This window comes from Carcharhinus amblyrhynchos, unplaced genomic scaffold, assembly GCF_965287045.1.
Source record: "Carcharhinus amblyrhynchos unplaced genomic scaffold, sCarAmb.v2.hapA scaffold_699, whole genome shotgun sequence".
Classification (NCBI taxonomy): domain Eukaryota; kingdom Metazoa; phylum Chordata; class Chondrichthyes; order Carcharhiniformes; family Carcharhinidae; genus Carcharhinus; species Carcharhinus amblyrhynchos.
Genome location: NW_027650439.1, coordinates 13,102 through 30,849, shown reverse-complemented (window position 1 = coordinate 30,849; position 17,748 = coordinate 13,102). Strand labels below are relative to the sequence as shown.

General features: G+C 52.1%; 1 protein-coding gene across 1 annotated transcript in view; it reads right to left on the bottom strand.

Moving 5' to 3' along the window:
* Positions 1-17,748, bottom strand: part of LOC145339840 (autism susceptibility gene 2 protein homolog) — a 57,239-nt gene that overhangs the window by 32,902 nt on the left and 6,589 nt on the right. The window contains 5 exon segments of the mRNA XM_080184372.1: positions 371-463; positions 1,429-1,458; positions 2,565-2,600; positions 4,195-4,287; positions 6,327-6,503. Coding sequence (XP_080040498.1) covers positions 371-463; positions 1,429-1,458; positions 2,565-2,600; positions 4,195-4,287; positions 6,327-6,503 — 429 coding nt within the window.

The following is a 17,748-nucleotide window of genomic DNA, read 5'->3' as shown; positions in this document are numbered from 1 at the left end:
CTCACTCCCGGGTATCTGTTATTCTATATATAAACCACCCCGAACCCCTCGATCAGATTCCAGTCTGTAACTCACTCCCGGGTATCTGTTATTCTATATATAAACCACCCCGAACCCCTCCATCAGATTCCAGTCTGTAACTCACTCCCGGGTATCTGTTATTCTATATATAAACCACCCCGAACCCCTCGATTAGATTCCAGTCTGTAACTCACTCCCGGGTATCTGTTATGTAAACCATTATTTGATTTATAATGCTCTCTCAATGATGGTACTGAGACAGGGGTTCAATGGGGATGATAGTGAGGGGGGAGATTCCTTTCGGGGAGGGAGTTTCCACACTCTGACAGTCCGCGACATCCCAACTCACAAATGAGATCCTTTGCCACACGCTGTGCACAGCCTTGTCCTGGGCCGAGGGGTAATCCGACCTGCGACTACACAGCGCCTCATCTCCCAGAGGCTGTGGATACAAAAGAACACACATTTTAAATCGGCCCATTGGTGTCTCCCCAATGGGAACGTCTCCGTCAGCAGGACTGGCGAGTGGTAAGCAGGTCCAATGGTAAACTCACACCCCGGCCCAGGCTCCGTTGACAGCTCTGACCCCTGCCCCTCCCAGAATCTGCCTCCCCCCACACTCTGGGACAGCTCCGTTCCAGATCCTAACCACTCGCTGTGTGAATCTGCCTCCCCCCCCCACACTCTGGGATAGCTCCGTTCCAGATCCTAACCCCTCGCTGTGTGAATCTGCCTCCCCCCCACACTCTGGGACAGCTCCGTTCCAGATCCTAACCACTCGCTGTGTGAATCTGCCTCCTCCCCCCACACTCTGGGACAGCTCCGTTCCAGATCCTAACCACTCGCTGTGTGAATCTGCCTCCCCCCCCCACACTCTGGGACAGCTCCGTTCCAGATCCTAACCACTCGCTGTGTGATAAAGTTTCTCCCCGTGTCTCCCTCGCTTCCTCTAACCAATCCCCTTCAATCTGTGTCCCTCCCCCTCTGGTTCCCGATCCTCCTGCCAACGGGGAACAGTTTCTCTCCCCCTCGACTCTGTCCCGGGACCCCCTCGTGATCCTGAACACCTCGATCCGAATCTCCTGTCGCCCGTCTCCTCCCCAAGGGGAACAGTCCCCCGACTTCTCCAATCTCTCCCCGTCACTGAATCCACTCATCACCGGAACCGCTCTCCTCCACCTTTTCCCCTGTTCCTCCCCCTCCCCTCTTTCTCCAGCATCCCCCCACCCCCCGCCCTCCAGAATAAGGGCCATGCCCTGCTCTCCCACTCAATAACAGGTTCCTCCCTGTGTAACCCCCCCGTTCCCATCCTGCCAAAACCCCTCCGGTGAATCGCCAGGGAGTACGGGGGGGGGGGGGGGAAGAGAGAGAGAGAGAGAGAGAGAGGTGAAAGGGAGGTCCACTTACCTTGTCGTCGGGGTCACTGTCAATGTCACACTGCAAGGTAAAAGAGAAACCAAACACAGCGATGAGAGAGATAGCGAGAGAGAGATACAGACCTGCAGGGAGAGACTCAACTCATTTCTATCCCTGTTACCACAGTGCAGGGGGAGTGGGGACGGAGGGCGAGGGGGGTGTGGGGAGGTGGGGGGGCGGAATGAAACAAGGGGGAGGAAACAGACCCAGTGATGCCCGACCTGGGAAAGTGAACAAAGAACAAAAACAGCCCGGGGAAACAGGCCCTTCGGCCCAACGAGCCCGCGCCGCCATCTTAACACCACCAGTACCCCCCCCTCCACCCATGACCCTTATCTATTGTTTTATGGCCATCCACATTGAGGGAAACTAATTTAGGGACAATTTATTCCCTCCAATCAGCCTAACAGCACACCTTTGGGGTGTGGGAGGAAACCGGAGCACCCGGAGAAAACCCATGCAAGCACGGGGAGAATGCGCAAACTCCCACAGACACTGGCCCAAATCCACGTGTCTGCACAGCAATCAGTGATCGTCACTGAGCTGTCGTCTTGCCCAGTATCTGGTCCAGTTTAGGCACACACTAACGACGTGAAGCACTCGGCCAATCTCGAACAACCAAGAGCAGCCCCAGTGCGACCCATCGCGTGTCTGCCCCTCGCTGGACAACAAGGCAGACCAACAAGTGGCAGGTTCACCTTAGAGAACTGGGGCAGCACAGCGGGGTTGGCACTGCTGCCTCACAGCGCCAGGGACACCGGGTTCGATTCCCGGCTCGGGTCGCTCTGTGTGCGGAGTCCGCACGTTCTCCCCGTGTCTGCGTGGGTCTCCTCCCGCACTCCAAAAGCACGCTGGTTAGATGCCAAATTCTCCCTCAGCGTAACCCGAACAAGTGTGGGGCGACCGGGGGGGGGGAATTTTCACAGTAACTTCACTGCAGCGTTAACGTAAGCCAACTCGTGACACTAATAAATGAACGTACTTAGTAACGGCACGTCTTAAAAATCGATACCCTGCGTTTGCCGAGTCTCCGTATTTAGCTGAAGTTTAGCAGTACGTAGCCCAAAGAGGAGGACCCCCCCGCCCCCCCACCCTCCACCCCCACCACCTACACATTAAGTACTCACAAAGTAGCCTGTTCCCAAGCTGGAGTGTGCGGAGACCTGGGGGGAAAAGGACAGCGAGGCAGGTAAGAGACTCAAATCGACGCTGGACAAGGCCACACAGTTACACCACAAACGCAGACTCGAACGCGTAAAAACGCGGACCCCCCCCCCCCCGTCAGCGGCGCAGCGTCCCGGCGGATACGTAACCGGCCCGCGCAGCGGTCTCCGTTGATCCCACGCACGTAATTCCAGCACCCCCCCGCCTCCGCTCCCAGAGTGAAGACATCCCAAAATCCCTCACAGACGTGTGAATTGGATGCCCACCCACCACCTACACCGGCCCCCACCCCCCCGGAGACTGCACGTTCTCCCCGTGTCTGCGTGGGTTTCCTCCGGCTTCCCCCCACAGCCTGAAAGACGCGCAGTGGGTTGGCCGAGCTAGACTGCCCCTTAGCATCAGGGCAATGAGCAGGGCAAATAAGTTGGACGACGGGGATAGGGCCTGGGTAGGATTATGGTCGGTGCAGACTCCATGGGCCAAATTGCAGGGATTCGATGGGTCTTTGGTCAGGGAGGGTTGGAGGAGATTACAAATGATGTGGAGATCCGGCGTTGGACTGGGGTAAACACGGTAAGAAGTCTCACAACACCAGGTTAAATCCTGGGATTACTATCAAATAAACTGGTTGGATTTAACCTGGTGTTGTCAGACTTCTTATGAAGATTACAGAGTTTGGGAGGGGGTGTAGGGGGGCTGGAGGAGGTTACAGAGATGGGGAGGGGGTGTAGGGGGGCTGGGGGGAGTTACAGAGATAGAGAGGGGATGTAGGGGAGCTGGGGGGAGTTACAGAGATAGAGAGGGGATGTAGGGGAGCTGGAGGAGGTTACAGAGGTAGGGAGGGGGTGTAGGAGGTTACAGAAATAGGGAGGGGGTGTAGGGGCTGGAGGAGGTTACAGAGATAGGGAGGGGGTGTAGGGGGGCTGGAGGAGGTTACAGAGATAGGGAGGGGGTGTAGGGGGCTGGAGGAGGTTATAGAGATAGGGAGGGGGTGTCGGGGTGGATTCCAGTGTGAGGAAATGTAGAGAGGTCAGTGGTCATTGCTGGAATTAAGAGGTTGGTTCGTTCTTACGAAGGATAAAACGGCCCGAGGGTGATTTTTTTAAAAAAAACGTACATTTTGACGAACAAAAAGCTGCCAGTGGCGGATCGAAGCAGAGGCGGTGAGGGAGGAGTCAGGGACGGGAGGAAGGAGGGGGGGGTTGTACGCGGGACCTGTGGTGGGGCAAGCCTCGAGAGCGGGGAGGTGGTGACAGGGGCTGGGGAAGAGGCGAGAAACCCTCTCGCTCCTGTCAAACCCGAGCTCAAGCGGGGCGCAGACACGAGTGAGACAAGCACACCCTGCTTCCACAGCTCGAAGCTGGGCGAGTGCAACGGAATGCTCCCGTGACGCAGCGATTGCGCTCTGACTGACCCCCGGCGTGCCGTGGGCGGGGAACAGACTTTTAAAACATGGTCACCGGTCAGCAGTTCAACAAAGAGTCGGGCGCGGCGGACGCAGAACACGCTGGGCAGAGAGCAGGCTCTCCTGCACATGCCCCCACAACACCCCCGCCCCCCATCTTCCAAGATGGCGGCCCACACGATACTCACGTCACTGCCTGCGCCACGCGAGCTGCTACGCTGGGAGCTACCGTTCTCGCCGCCGGTGCTCTCGTTCCCTCGGGTGGGGCCCTTGGTTTTCACCTGCACAGCGGGACAGAAAGGGAGGCGACGGATGAGCGGCTGGGATGACTTGGTCGGTCGAAACAAGCTCGGGCAAAAGAAGGTGCAAGAACGTGGTGGTCGGGCATCGATGCCCCCCCCTCCTCTGTCACCTGGTTCTCCACCTCTCAGATAGCCAGGAGAGCAGCCACAGATGACCACCCCCCCCCCTCACTATATAAACCACCCCGAACCCCTCGATTAGATTCCAGTCTGTAACTCACTCCCGGGTATCTGTTATTCTGTATATAAACCATCCCAAACCCCTCGATCAGATTCCAGTCTGTAACTCACTCCCGGGTATCTGTTATTCTATATATAAACCACCCCGAACCCCTCGATCAGATTCCAGTCTGTAACTCACTCCCGGGTATCTGTTATTCTGTATATAAACCACCCTGAACCCCTCGATTAGATTCCAGTCTGTAACTCACTCCCGGGTATCTGTTATTCTATATATAAACCACCCCGAACCCCTCGATTAGATTCCAGTCTGTAACTCACTCCCGGGTATCTGTTATTCTATATATAAACCACCCCGAACCCCTCGATTAGATTCCAGTCTGTAACTCACTCCCGGGTATCTGTTATTCTATATATAAACCACCCCGAACCCCTCGATTAGATTCCAGTCTGTAACTCACTCCCGGGTATCTGTTATTCTGTATATAAACCACCCCGAACCCCTCGATTAGATTCCAGTCTGTAACTCACTCCCGGGTATCTGTTATTCTATATATAAACCACCCCGAACCCCTCGATTAGATTCCAGTCTGTAACTCACTCCTGGGTATCTGTTATTCTGTATATAAACCACCCCGAACCCCTCGATTAGATTCCAGTCTGTAACTCACTCCCGGGTATCTGTTATTCTATATATAAAGCACCCCGAACCCCTCGATTAGATTCCAGTCTGTAACTCACTCCCGGGTATCTGTTATTCTATATATAAACCACCCCGAACCCCTCGATTAGATTCCAGTCTGTAACTCACTCCCATGTATCTGTTATTCTATCTATAAACCGCCCCGAACCCCTCGATTAGATTCCAGTCTGTAACTCCCTCCCGGGTATCTGTTATTCTGTATATAAACCACCCCGAACCCCTCGATTAGATTCCAGTCTGTAACTCACTCCTGGGTATCTGTTATTCTATATATAAACCACCCCGAACCCCTCGATCAGATTCCAGTCTGTAACTCACTCCCGGGTATCTGTTATTCTATATATAAACCACCCCGAATCCCTCGATTAGATTCCAGTCTGTAACTCACTCCCGGGTATCTGTTATTCTATGTATAAACCACCCCGAACCCCTCGATTAGATTCCAGTCTGTAACTCACTCCCGTGTATCTGTTATTCTGTATATAAACCACCCCGAACCCCTCGATTAGATTCCAGTCTGTAACTCACTCCCGGGTATCTGTTATTCTGTATATAAACCACCCCGAACCCCTCGATTAGATTCCAGTCTGTAACTCACTCCCGGGTATCTGTTATTCTATATATAAACCGCCCCGAACCCCTCGATCAGATTCCAGTCTGTAACTCACTCCCGGGTATCTGTTATTCTATATATAAACCGCCCCGAACCCCTCGATCAGATTCCAGTCTGTAACTCACTCCCGGGTATCTGTTATTCTATATATAAACCGCCCCGAACCCCTTGATCAGATTCCAGTCTGTAACTCACTCCCGGGTATCTGTTATTCTATATATAAACCACCCCGAACCCCTCGATCAGATTCCAGTCTGTAACTCACTCCCGGGTATCTGTTATTCTATATATAAACCACCCCGAACCCCTCGATTAGATTCCAGTCTGTAACTCACTCCCGGGTATCTGTTATTCTATATATAAACCACCCCGAACCCCTCGATTAGATTCCAGTCTGTAACTCACTCCCGGGTATCTGTTATTCTATATATAAACCACCCCGAACCCCTCGATTAGATTCCACTTTCTCTGGGCGGGGGGGGGTGATTGGATCCGAAGTGGAGGCCTCTCTGGGCGACTGACCTTTTTGGTGGGTGGCGGATTTCTCTCCCCGTTGTGCCGGTTCTGCTCGCGCTCCGAGCCCTCCGCTCCCCTCGGTCCCGCGCACGGCGAGCCCGGCTGGTTCTCCTCGGGTTTCCGCTTCTCCTGATGCTTGCGCTGGCTGTCCACTCGCTCGGGGGGTTTCGGCACGGCGTCCTTCTGGGACGGGGGTGGGGGGAGAGAGAGAAGAGGAAAGAACGTGGGTGTTAAGGAGTTACGGACAGGGAAAGTCCTCGGGCGCTGGCACCAGGACATGCTGCAAGTAACATTGTGAGTCCCCTCTCCACCCATGACCCTTGTCTACGCTAATGGCAGTCCACATTGGAAACCAGATTGAGGAGAGACTAACTTAGGGACAATTTGTTACACCAATTAGCCTAAGAGCTCGTTTTTTGGGGTGTGGGAGGAAACCGGAGCACCCGGAGAAAACCCACGCAAGCACGGGGAGAACGCATAAACTCCTACAGACACCGGCCCAAATCCATGCGTCTGCACAGCAGACAGTGATAGTCACTGAGGTGTTGTGGAGTCGAAATGGTTGACAGAGCTTCAGGTTTCTAGGTGTCCAGATCACCAACAACCTGTTCTGGTTCCCCCCCATGCCAACACTATAGTTAAGAAAGCCCCACCAACACCTCTGCTTTCTCAGGAGGCTAAAGAAATTTGGCATGTCCGCTACGACTCTCTCCAACTTTTACAGATACCCCATAGAAAGCATCCTTTCCGGATGTGTCACAGCTTGGTCTGGGCTCCTGCTCTGCCCAAGACTGCAAGGAACTACAAAAGGGTCATGAATGTAGCCCAGTCCCATCACACAAACCAGCCTCCCATCCATTGACTCCGTCTACACTTCCCGCTGCCTCGGGGAAAAGCAGCCAGCATAATCAAGGCCTCCCCCGCTCCCCGTTTCCCCCACACACACACACCCCAGACATTCTTTCTTCCACTGGGAAATGGATGCAAAAGTTTGACGCCACATTCCGACCGATTCAAGAACAGCTTCTTCCCTGCTGCTGTCAGACTTTTGAATGGACTTATCTGATATGAAGCTAATCTTTCTCTACGCCCTCGCTGTGACTGTAACATTCCTGGAAAGTTGGCACCCAGGTTGATGGGGTTGTTAAGAAGGCGTGTCAGCTTTTATTGGTAGAGGGATTGAATTTCGGAGCCGTGAGGTCATGATGCAGCTGTACAAAACTCTGGTGCGGCCGCACTTGGAGTATTGCGTACAGTTCTGGTCGCCACAGTACAAGAAGGATGTGGAGGCATTGGAAAGGGTGCAGAGGAGGTTTACCGGGATGTTGCCTGGTATGGTGGGAAGGTCTTATGAGGAAAGGCTGAGGGACTTGAGGTTATTTTTCGTTAGAGAGAAGGTTAAGAGGTGACTTAATAGAGGCATACAAGATGATCAAAGGATTAGATAGGCTCTCACTGTCCACCCTTTTTCCTTGGATGGAGATGGCTAGCACGAGGGGACGTAGCTTTAAATTGTGGGGTGATAGATGTAGGACAGAGGTAGGTTCTTTTCTCAGAGTAGTAAGGGTGTGGAACGCCCTGCCTGCAACAGTAGTGGACTCGCCAACATTAAGGGCATTTAAATGGTCATCGGATAAACATATGGATGATACTGGAACAGTGTAGGTTAGATGGGCTTTAGATTGGTTTCACAGGTCGACACAACACCGAGGGGCCTGTACTGCGCTGTAATGTTCTACTACATTCTGCACTCTCTGCTTTCCTTCTCTATGAATGGCATGCTTCATCTGCATAGCGTGCAAGAAACAATACTTCTCCCAATACACATGACAACAGTAATTCAAATCCTTTTCCTTCTCCCCTCTGTACTCTATGAATGGTATGCTTTGTATAGTGCACAAGAAACAATACTTTTGACTGTATCCTGATACACGCAACAATAATAAATCAAATCCTTTTCCTTCTGTACTCTATGAATGGTATGCTTTGTCCGTTTAGGGGAGAGAATTCCAGAGATTGGCCATCCTCCGAGCAAGGCGCAGGGAGAGAAAATAACCTCTCCCTGTCTTCTCTGTCAAGCTCTCAAAGAGTTTATCTTGTTTCATTTCAAACAGACACAACAGAATCTCGCCCCATTAACTGATCCTTTTTCCAGCAGCCTGTCAGAGGACAGGCCCGTTCCGATCAGTAATCTCTCCCTGGAGGAGTCGCTGAACCGCAGACTGGCACATTCCTCTCCCGAGGACAACGCACACTTCGGAGAAAGGAAGGCTGGCACCAGATCGTATATAACCCAACTCAATCCCGATAATGCTTCACCAGATCCCACTGCCCCCACATCATCCTGTATCAATCCCCAAACTAATCCCACTGCCCCACTCTCCCCAAACTAATCCCACTGCCCCGCTCTCTCCCCAAACTAATCCCACTGCCCCATTCTCTCCCCATAGCCCTGTATCAATCCCCAAACTAATCCCGCTGTCCCAGCTCTCTCCCCATAGCTCAATCCCCAAACTAATCCCACTGCCCCGCTCTCTCCCCATAGCCCTGTATCAATCCCCAAACTGATCCCACTGCCCCGCTCTCTCCCCATAGCTCAAATCCCCAAACTGATCCCACTGCCCCGCTCTCTCCCCATAGCTCAAATCCCCAAACTGATCCCACTGCCCCGCTCTCTCCCCATAGCCCAAATCCCCAAACTAATCCCACTGCCCCGCTCTCCCCATAGCCCAAATCCCCAAACTAATCCCACTGCCCCGCTCTCTCCCCATAGCCCAAATCCCCAAACTAATCCCACTGCCCCGCTCTCTCCCCATAGCCCTGTATCAATCCCCAAACTAATCCCACTGCCCCGCTCTCTCCCCAAACTAATCCCACTGCCCTGCTCTCTCCCCATAGCTCAATCCCCAAACTAATCCCACTGCCCCGCTCTCTCCCCAAACTAATCCCACTGCCCTGCTCTCTCCCCATAGCTCAATCCCCAAACTAATCCCGCTGTCCCAGCTCTCTCCCCATAGCTCAATCCCCAAACTAATCCCACTGCCCCGCTCTCTCCCCATAGCCCAATCCCCAAACTAATCCCACTGCCCCGCTCTCTCCCCATAGCCCTGTATCGATCCCCAAACTGATCCCACTGCCCCGCTCTCTCCCCATAGCTCAAATCCCCAAACTAATCCCACTGCCCCGCTCTCTCCCTATAGCCCTGTATCAATCCCCAAACTGATCCCACTGCCCCGCTCTCTCCCCATAGCTCAAATCCCCAAACTGATCCCACTGCCCCGCTCTCTCCCCATAACCCAAATCCCCAAACTAATCCCACTGCCCCGCGCTCTCCCCATAGCCCAAATCCCCAAACTAATCCCACTGCCCCGCTCTCTCCCCATAGCCCAAATCCCCAAACTAATCCCACTGCCCCGCTCTCTCCCCATAGCTCAATCCCCAAACTAATCCCACTGCCCCGCTCTCTCCCCATAGCCCTGTATCAATCCCCAAACTAATCCCACTGCCCCGCTCTCCCCATAGCTCAATCCCCAAACTAATCCCACTGCCCCGCTCTCTCCCCAAACTAATCCCACTGCCCTGCTCTCTCCCCATAGCTCAATCCCCAAACTAATCCCGCTGTCCCAGCTCTCTCCCCATAGCTCAATCCCCAAACTAATCCCACTGCCCCGCTCTCTCCCCAAACTAATCCCACTGCCCTGCTCTCTCCCCATAGCTCAATCCCCAAACTAATCCCGCTGTCCCAGCTCTCTCCCCATAGCTCAATCCCCAAACTAATCCCACTGCCCCGCTCTCTCCCCAAACTAATCCCACTGCCCTGCTCTCTCCCCATAGCTCAATCCCCAAACTAATCCCGCTGTCCCAGCTCTCTCCCCATAGCTCAATCCCCAAACTAATCCCGCTGCCCCGCTCTCTCCCCATAGCCCAATCCCCAAACTAATCCCACTGCCCCGCTCTCTCCCCATAGCCCAATCCCCAAACTAATCCCACTGCCCCGCTCTCTCCCCATAGCCCTGTATCGATCCCCAAACTGATCCCACTGCCCCGCTCTCTCCCCATAGCTCAAATCCCCAAACTAATCCCACTGCCCCGCTCTCTCCCCATAGCTCAAATCCCCAAACTAATCCCACTGCCCCGCTCTCTCCCCATAGCTCAAATCCCCAAACTAATCCCACTGCCCCGCTCTCTCCCCATAGCCCAATCCCCAAACTAATCCCACTGCCCCGCTCTCTCCCCATAGCTCAAATCCCCAAACTAATCCCACTGCCCCGCTCTCTCCCCATAGCCCAATCCCCAAACTAATCCCACTGCCCCGCTCTCTCCCCATAGCCCTGTATCGATCCCCAAACTGATCCCACTGCCCCGCTCTCTCCCCATAGCTCAAATCCCCAAACTAATCCCACTGCCCCGCTCTCTCCCCATAGCCCTGTATCAATCCCCAAACTAATCCCACTGCCCCGCTCTCTCCCCATAGCTCAATCCCCAAACTAATCCCACTGCCCCGCTCTCTCTCCCCATAGCTCAATCCCCAAACTAATCCCACTTCCCCCACTCTCTTCCCATAGCCCTGTGTCACTCCCCAAACTCATCCCATTGCCCCCACCCTCTCCCCACAGCCCTGCGTCAGTGCCCAAACTCTTCCCACTGTCCTGCTTTCTCCCCATAGCCCTGTACCCATCCCCAAATTAATCTGGAACGGCCAGCTTCTTCCCTCTGAGAGGACCTACCTCGCATTAAGTTGATCTTTCTCTACACCCCAGCTGTGACTGTTACACTACATTCTGCACCCTCTCCTTTCTTTCTGCCTCTGCACTCTATGAATGGTATGCTTTGTCTGTGTAGCGTGCAAGAAGCAATACTTTTCACTGTGCCCCAGTGCACGTGACAACAATAAATAAAATTAGTAGCAAACACAGACTCGCACTGCAAGATTTATGGGTTTTAATTCAAAACAACAAAAGGTTTATTACTTGGACTCTTCAAATCAAGGAAAGTAACGTGTGTTTTTTTTAAACAGTTGCATTTCAAATGTCTGTAGCTGTGCAGTCCCTTTATCCTTTTATTCCGTTTTAACACCTCTGTGTTCGGAATGGTGTGATCACAACTGTGAGTTCAAAGACTTCTCGACAAACCAGTCACGCCATGTCTGTCCACACAGCAGGGCGTCTGGTTCCACAGGAAACCCACCAGAAAGATGATGCTAACGCTTCTCAAAACCAACTACTTCACACCTCGCTCCACAGCCACAAGCGCTGGGGTGTTAGCAGCACAGCCGTGAGACCTGAGCCACTCAGTCCCACCGTACAAACCTACAGTGCAGAAGGTGGCCATTCAGTCTGCACTGACCACAATCCCAGCCAGGCCCTATCCCCGTAACTCCATACATTTATCCCAGCTAGTGTCAGCAGGGGACTATGGCCAATCTACCCTAACCTACACATCTTTGGACACTAAGGGACAATTTAGCACGGCCAATCCACCCTAACCCACACATCTTTGGACACTAAGGGACAATTTAGCACGGCCAATCCACCCTAACCTGCATATCTTTGGACTGTGGGAGGAAACCGGAGCACCTGGAGGAAACCCATGTAGACACGGGGAGGATGTGCAGATTCCACACAGACAGTGACCAACGCTGGGAATCGAACCTGGGTCTTTGGCGCTGTGGGGCAGTGTAAACTACTGTGCCACCCCATGTGGGTTCCTCACCTGGCCTTTCGGAACGAGCTGCGTGTGTGTCAGTAAAGTTAAACACCAGACGCTCCTTGGGCCCTGCTACCTCAATCAAATCCCCGCCTCCCCGCCGGGCCCCTGCTAACAGCTCCCCGCCTCTCCATCTCTGCTCCATCTCCTCCCCCCACGGTTCGAGATTCTCACACTAGAGGAAATTGTCAAACAGCCGCCCAGTCCAAGGAAACCCTCTCAGATACAAAACCTGCGATCAAAGCGCCTCTCGCTCTTCCAAACTCCAGCCCACCCTCCCAAGACAGAGAGCTCCCTCGCCCTCCCCTCGGCGCCGGCCCTCCCTCCCTCCCTCTGCACTGACCCTCCCACAGTTGCAGCGCTCCCTCGGCGCCGACCCTCCCACATTCAAGGGATCGCTGGTTTGACCCCAGTATTTATTGCCCATCCCTAAATTGGAGCAAATAGCCTGATGCTTACAATGGGGCTGCTCGTGATGGAGTTACGTACAAGCAACTCCCTTCCAGCCCCCTCTCTGCTTAACATTCATTTTGTTAAAAAAAAAACCGGCATAGATCGAAACAGGTTTGATTGCTTTAGTGGGTTCAATTAGGGAATGGGTGGGGTCAATTCCAGAAGCGTGGGCTGGTCAGGTGCCCCACAGTGAGACAGTTCCAATCGCTGACACACACCCCTCAGGCAATCCATTTCCCACTCGGGAACGAGGCCACGGCACTCAGAGCGATAGCTATGCGACATCATTGACAATTCCAATTACTACCCCCAGCCAGGTACGCACTCCCTCACCTCCTACCCACCCGGACAAACACAAGAATCCCCAAATTTCAGCCCCGCACCCATCAGGACAAACACAAGAATCCCCACATTTCAGCCCCGCACCCATCAGGACAAACACAAGAACACTCAAATTTCCCATGGATAACCTCACGATGCTCCACTTCTCCAGCTTCCACCCTAAACATGTTAAAGAAGCCATCCCCTACGGACAAGCCCTCCGTATACACAGGATTTGTTCAGATGAGGAGGATCGTGACAGACACCTCCAGACGCTGAAAGATGCCCTCATAAGAACAGGATATGGCGCTCGACTCATCGATCGACAGTTCCGATGTTCCACAGCAAAAAACCACACCGACCTCTTCAGAAGACAAACACGGTACACGGTAGACAGAGTACCCTTCATCGTCCAGTACTTCCCCGGAGCAGAGAAGCTACGACATCTTCTCTGGAGTCTTCAACATATCATTGATGAAGACGAACATCTCACCAAGGCCATCCCCACACCCCCACTTCTTGACTTCAAACAACCGCACAACCTCAAACAGATCATTGTTTGCAGCAAACTACCCAGCATTCAGGAGGAGAACAGTGACCACAATACCACACAACACTGTCACAGCAACCTCTGCAAGACATGCCAGATCATCGACATGGATACCATCATCTCACGTCTGAACACCATCCACCAGGTACACGGTACAAACTCTTGCAACTCGGCCAACGTTGTCTTCCTGATACTCTGCAGGAAAGGATGTGCCGAGGCATGGTACATTGGGGAGACCATGCAGACTCTACGACAACGGATGAATGAACATCGCACGACAATCACCAGGCGAGACTGTTCCCTTCCTGTTGGCGAACACTTCAGCGGTTACGGGCATTCGGCCCCTGATCTTCGGGTAAACATTCTCCAAGATGGCCTTCACGACACACGACAGCGCAGAGTCGCTGAGCAGAGACTGATAGCCAAGTTCTGCACACGAGGACGGTCTCAACAGGGATCTTGGGTTCATGTCAAGCTATCTGTAACCCCCACGACTTGTCTGGGCTTGTAAAATCTCACTTACTGTTTTATCTGGAGACAAGACACATCTCTTTAACCTGTATTTAATGCTATCTCCACTCACGCTGTCTGCACCTTTAAGACTTAATTAGCTGAAAAGACTCACATTCTGATCAGTATTCTGTAAATTGAGTTTGTGTCTTTACGTGCCCTGTTTGTGATCAGAACCGCCCCACTCACCTGACAAAGGGGCAGCACCCCGAAAGCTAGTAGTGTTAATTACAAAGTAAACCTGCTGGACTTTAACCTGGTGTTGTGAGACTTCTTACCGTTTTTCCCTCAGGAATGATGTGGAGATGCCAGCGTTGGACTGGGGTAAACACAATAAGAAGTCTGACAACACCAGGTTTGGGTCCAACTGATTTATTTGATAGTAAACTCTCAAAGCTTTCAAGGTTTCCCTCTTCGTCAGGTGAATGGAGAGCTCTGGCCTCAGACAGAGCATACAAAGTACAGACAGTTTACAGATTATTGATTAGAATGCAAATCTTTTGGAGCAGAGACTGATAGTCAAGTTCAGCACACATGAGGACGGTCTCAACAGGGATCCTGGGTTCATGTTGCACTATCTGTAACCCCCGTGACTTGCCTGGGTTTGCTAAACCTCACAAACTGTACAGTCTGGAAACAATACACATCTCTATAACTTGTGCTTAATGCTCCTTCCACTCACATTGTCGGCCACTTTAAGACTTCAATAGCAGGTTAGTTGTAAAGACTCGCATTCTAATCAGTAATCTGGAAACTGTCTGTGCTGTAATATGCTCTGGTACAAAACTCTGGTGAGGCCGCACTTGGAGTATTGTGTACAGTTCTGGTCGCCGCATTATAAGGAGGATGTGGAAACATTGGAAAGGGTGCAGAGGAGGTTTATCAGGATGTTGCCTGGTATGGTGGGAAGGTCTTATGAGGAAAGGCTGAGGGACTTGAGGTTATTTTCATTAGGGAGAAGGAGGTTACGAGGTGACCTAATTGAGGCATACAAGATGATCAGAGGGTTAGATAGGGTGGACAGTGAGAGCCTTTTTCCTCGGATGGTGATGGCTAACACAAGGGGACATAGCTTTAAATTGAGGGGTGGTAATTATAGGACGGATGTCAGAGTTCTTTACTTAGAGGGTAGTAAGGGTGTGGAATGCCCTGCCTGCAGCAGTTGTGGACTCGCCAACTTTAAGGGTGTTCAAATGGTCAGTGGATAGGCATATGGATAACATTGGAATAGTTTAGGTTAGAGGGTCATTAGATTGGTTCCACTGGTTGGCGCAACATCGAGGGCCGAAGGGCCTGTACTGCACTGTAATGTTCTATGTTCTATGTTTAGTTACTTCGATCCAGTGCTCACTTTTGGATGCTCTCGAGTAATCCTTATTTCACTTTCTGGAAAATGCTTGCGACAGACGCTTAAATAAAGGAGAATTAACATTGAATCAGTCATGCTTAAGTGCGTTCTAAAACAAGCAGACCCTGCAAGGTGTTGCATTTTGCAACGTCAAGCCAGGATAAGATTTGCAGCACGGTAGCACAGTAGGTTAGCACTGCTGCCTCACGACGTCAGGGAACCTGGTTCTTATATTTAAGTCACAGGTAGATAGGTTTCTGATAGACAGGGGAATTAAGGGTTATGGGGAGAAAGCGGGAAAGTGGAACTGATCCACTTCAGATCAGCCACGATCTTATTGAATGGCAGGGCAGGCTCGAAGGGCTAGATGGCCAACTCCTGCTCCTATTTCTTATGTTCATATGATTCCCGGCTCGGGTCACTGTCTGTGCTGAGACTGCACATTCTCCCCGTGTCTGCATGGGTTTCCTCCGGGTGCTCTGGTTTCCTCCCTCAGTCCGGAAGTCGTGCTGGTTAGGGTGGATTGGCCGTGCTAAATTCTCCCTCAGTGTAACCCGAACAGGCGCCGGAGTGTGGTGGCTAGGGGAATGTCACAGTAACTTCATTGCAGGGTGAATGCAAATCTACTTGCGACAAACAGATCAATAAACTTTGGGAAAAAGAAGTTTAAAACTACTGGGAGAGGGGGAGAGAAAAAGTGTGTTGAGGAACAGAGGGACCAAAGTACATAGTTGGCTAAAATTGATGTCACAGGTAGACAGGGTGGTGAAGGAGGTTCACTAGTCTGCATCAGTCAGGATATTGAGTACAGGAGTCGGGACTTTATGTTACAGTTGTGTAAGTAGCTGGTGAGGCCACACTTGGGAGTATTATATACAGTGGTTGCCTTGTTATAGGAAAGACATTGATGAGCGAGAAAGAGTGCAGACAACACTAACGAGGATGTTGCCAGGGCTAGTGGGCCCAAAAGAAGTCTACAAGATTACGAGGGGCAGAGTGGATAGTCAGAAGCTTTTTCCCAGGGTCAATTGCTAGGGGGGCCACAGGTTTAAGGTGCGGGGGGCAAGGTTTAAAGTAGATGTACGAGGTAGATATTTTTGTTTTTTTTTTTACACAGAGGGTGGTGGGTGCCTGGAACTCGCTGCCGGTGGTGGAAGCGGATACGGTACTGAGTTTTAAGGGGTCTCCTGACAAATCCATGAACAGGATGGGAATGGAGGGATATGGTCCCTGCGAGGGTTTTAGTTCAGACGGGGGGGCAGCATAGGTCGGTACAGGCCTGGAGGGGCCGAAGGGCCTGTTCCTGTGCTGTAATTATCTTTGTTCTGAGAGTTACAGGCAGAGGACGGCTAGGTTTGGATTTCGTGCCTTGCGACATCAGAGGGGTGACTTATTGAGGTGGACAAAACCATCAAGGGCAGAGATAGGATGAACGCACAGTCTTTTTCCCCCAGGGGAGGGGAATTGAAAACTAGAGGGCATAGGTTTAAAGGAGGGGGGGGGAAAGAGAGGAGGAGGAGGATTTAAAAGGGAACCGAGGACAACTTCTTCACGCAGAGAGTGGCGCGTCTATGGAATGAGCTGCCAGAGGTGGTGGTTGAGGCAGGTTCAATACATAAAATCCTACAGTGCAGGAGGCCATTCAGCCCATCGCATCTACACCGACCACAATCCCACTCAGGCCCTATCCCCATAACCTCATGTATTTACCGTAGCCAGTCCCCCTGACACTAAGGGACAATTTAGCACGGCCAATCCACCCTAACCTACACATCTTTGGACAGTAAGGGACAACTTAGCATGGCCAATGGCCAATCCACCTAACATTCTTTCAGACTGTGGGAGGAAACCGGAGCACCTGGAGGAAACCCACGCAGACACGGAGGGAACGTGCAGACAATGATCCAAGCTGGCAATCAAACCCACATTCCTGGAGTTGAGAGGCAGGAACGCTAACCCACCGTGCCACCCGACATTCGACTAATTAGGTCTGCACCTACCTATCTACCCCAAGGGGTGCTGATCCCATTTTCCTGCACTCGTCCTGCATCCTTGAATGTTTTGATGTTTGAAGTGCTCGTCCAAAGACTTTTTCTTCAAGGTTTTAAAGTTTCTAGCCTCCATCACCTTCCCAGGCAGTGCATTCCAGATTCCCCACCATCCTCTGAGTGAAGAGGTTCTTCTCAAATCCCCTCTGAACCTCCTGCCCCTCATCCAGAGATCATGCCCCCCTCGTGACTGGTCCCTCAAGCGAGGGGGAACAGCCCCTTGCTATTGTTGGTATTGGTAAAAAAAAGTATGGTGCGTATGGTGCCAGTATACAGACTGAAACACTGCCACAATAGCCAAACAGCAGGGTCGACCTGGTGGATCATTCTTCTTTCATTAATGTTTGTATAAGCTGTTTATTGATGCCTCTTTTTTTTTTTACATGTGCAGGTGATTCGGTCCGCCTTGTTGTCCATCAAGGGGCATACCCGCAGTGGGTCGTGCGAGGGCTGCTCTTGGATTTTGCTTCGAGAGTTACCTCGTGCTTCACA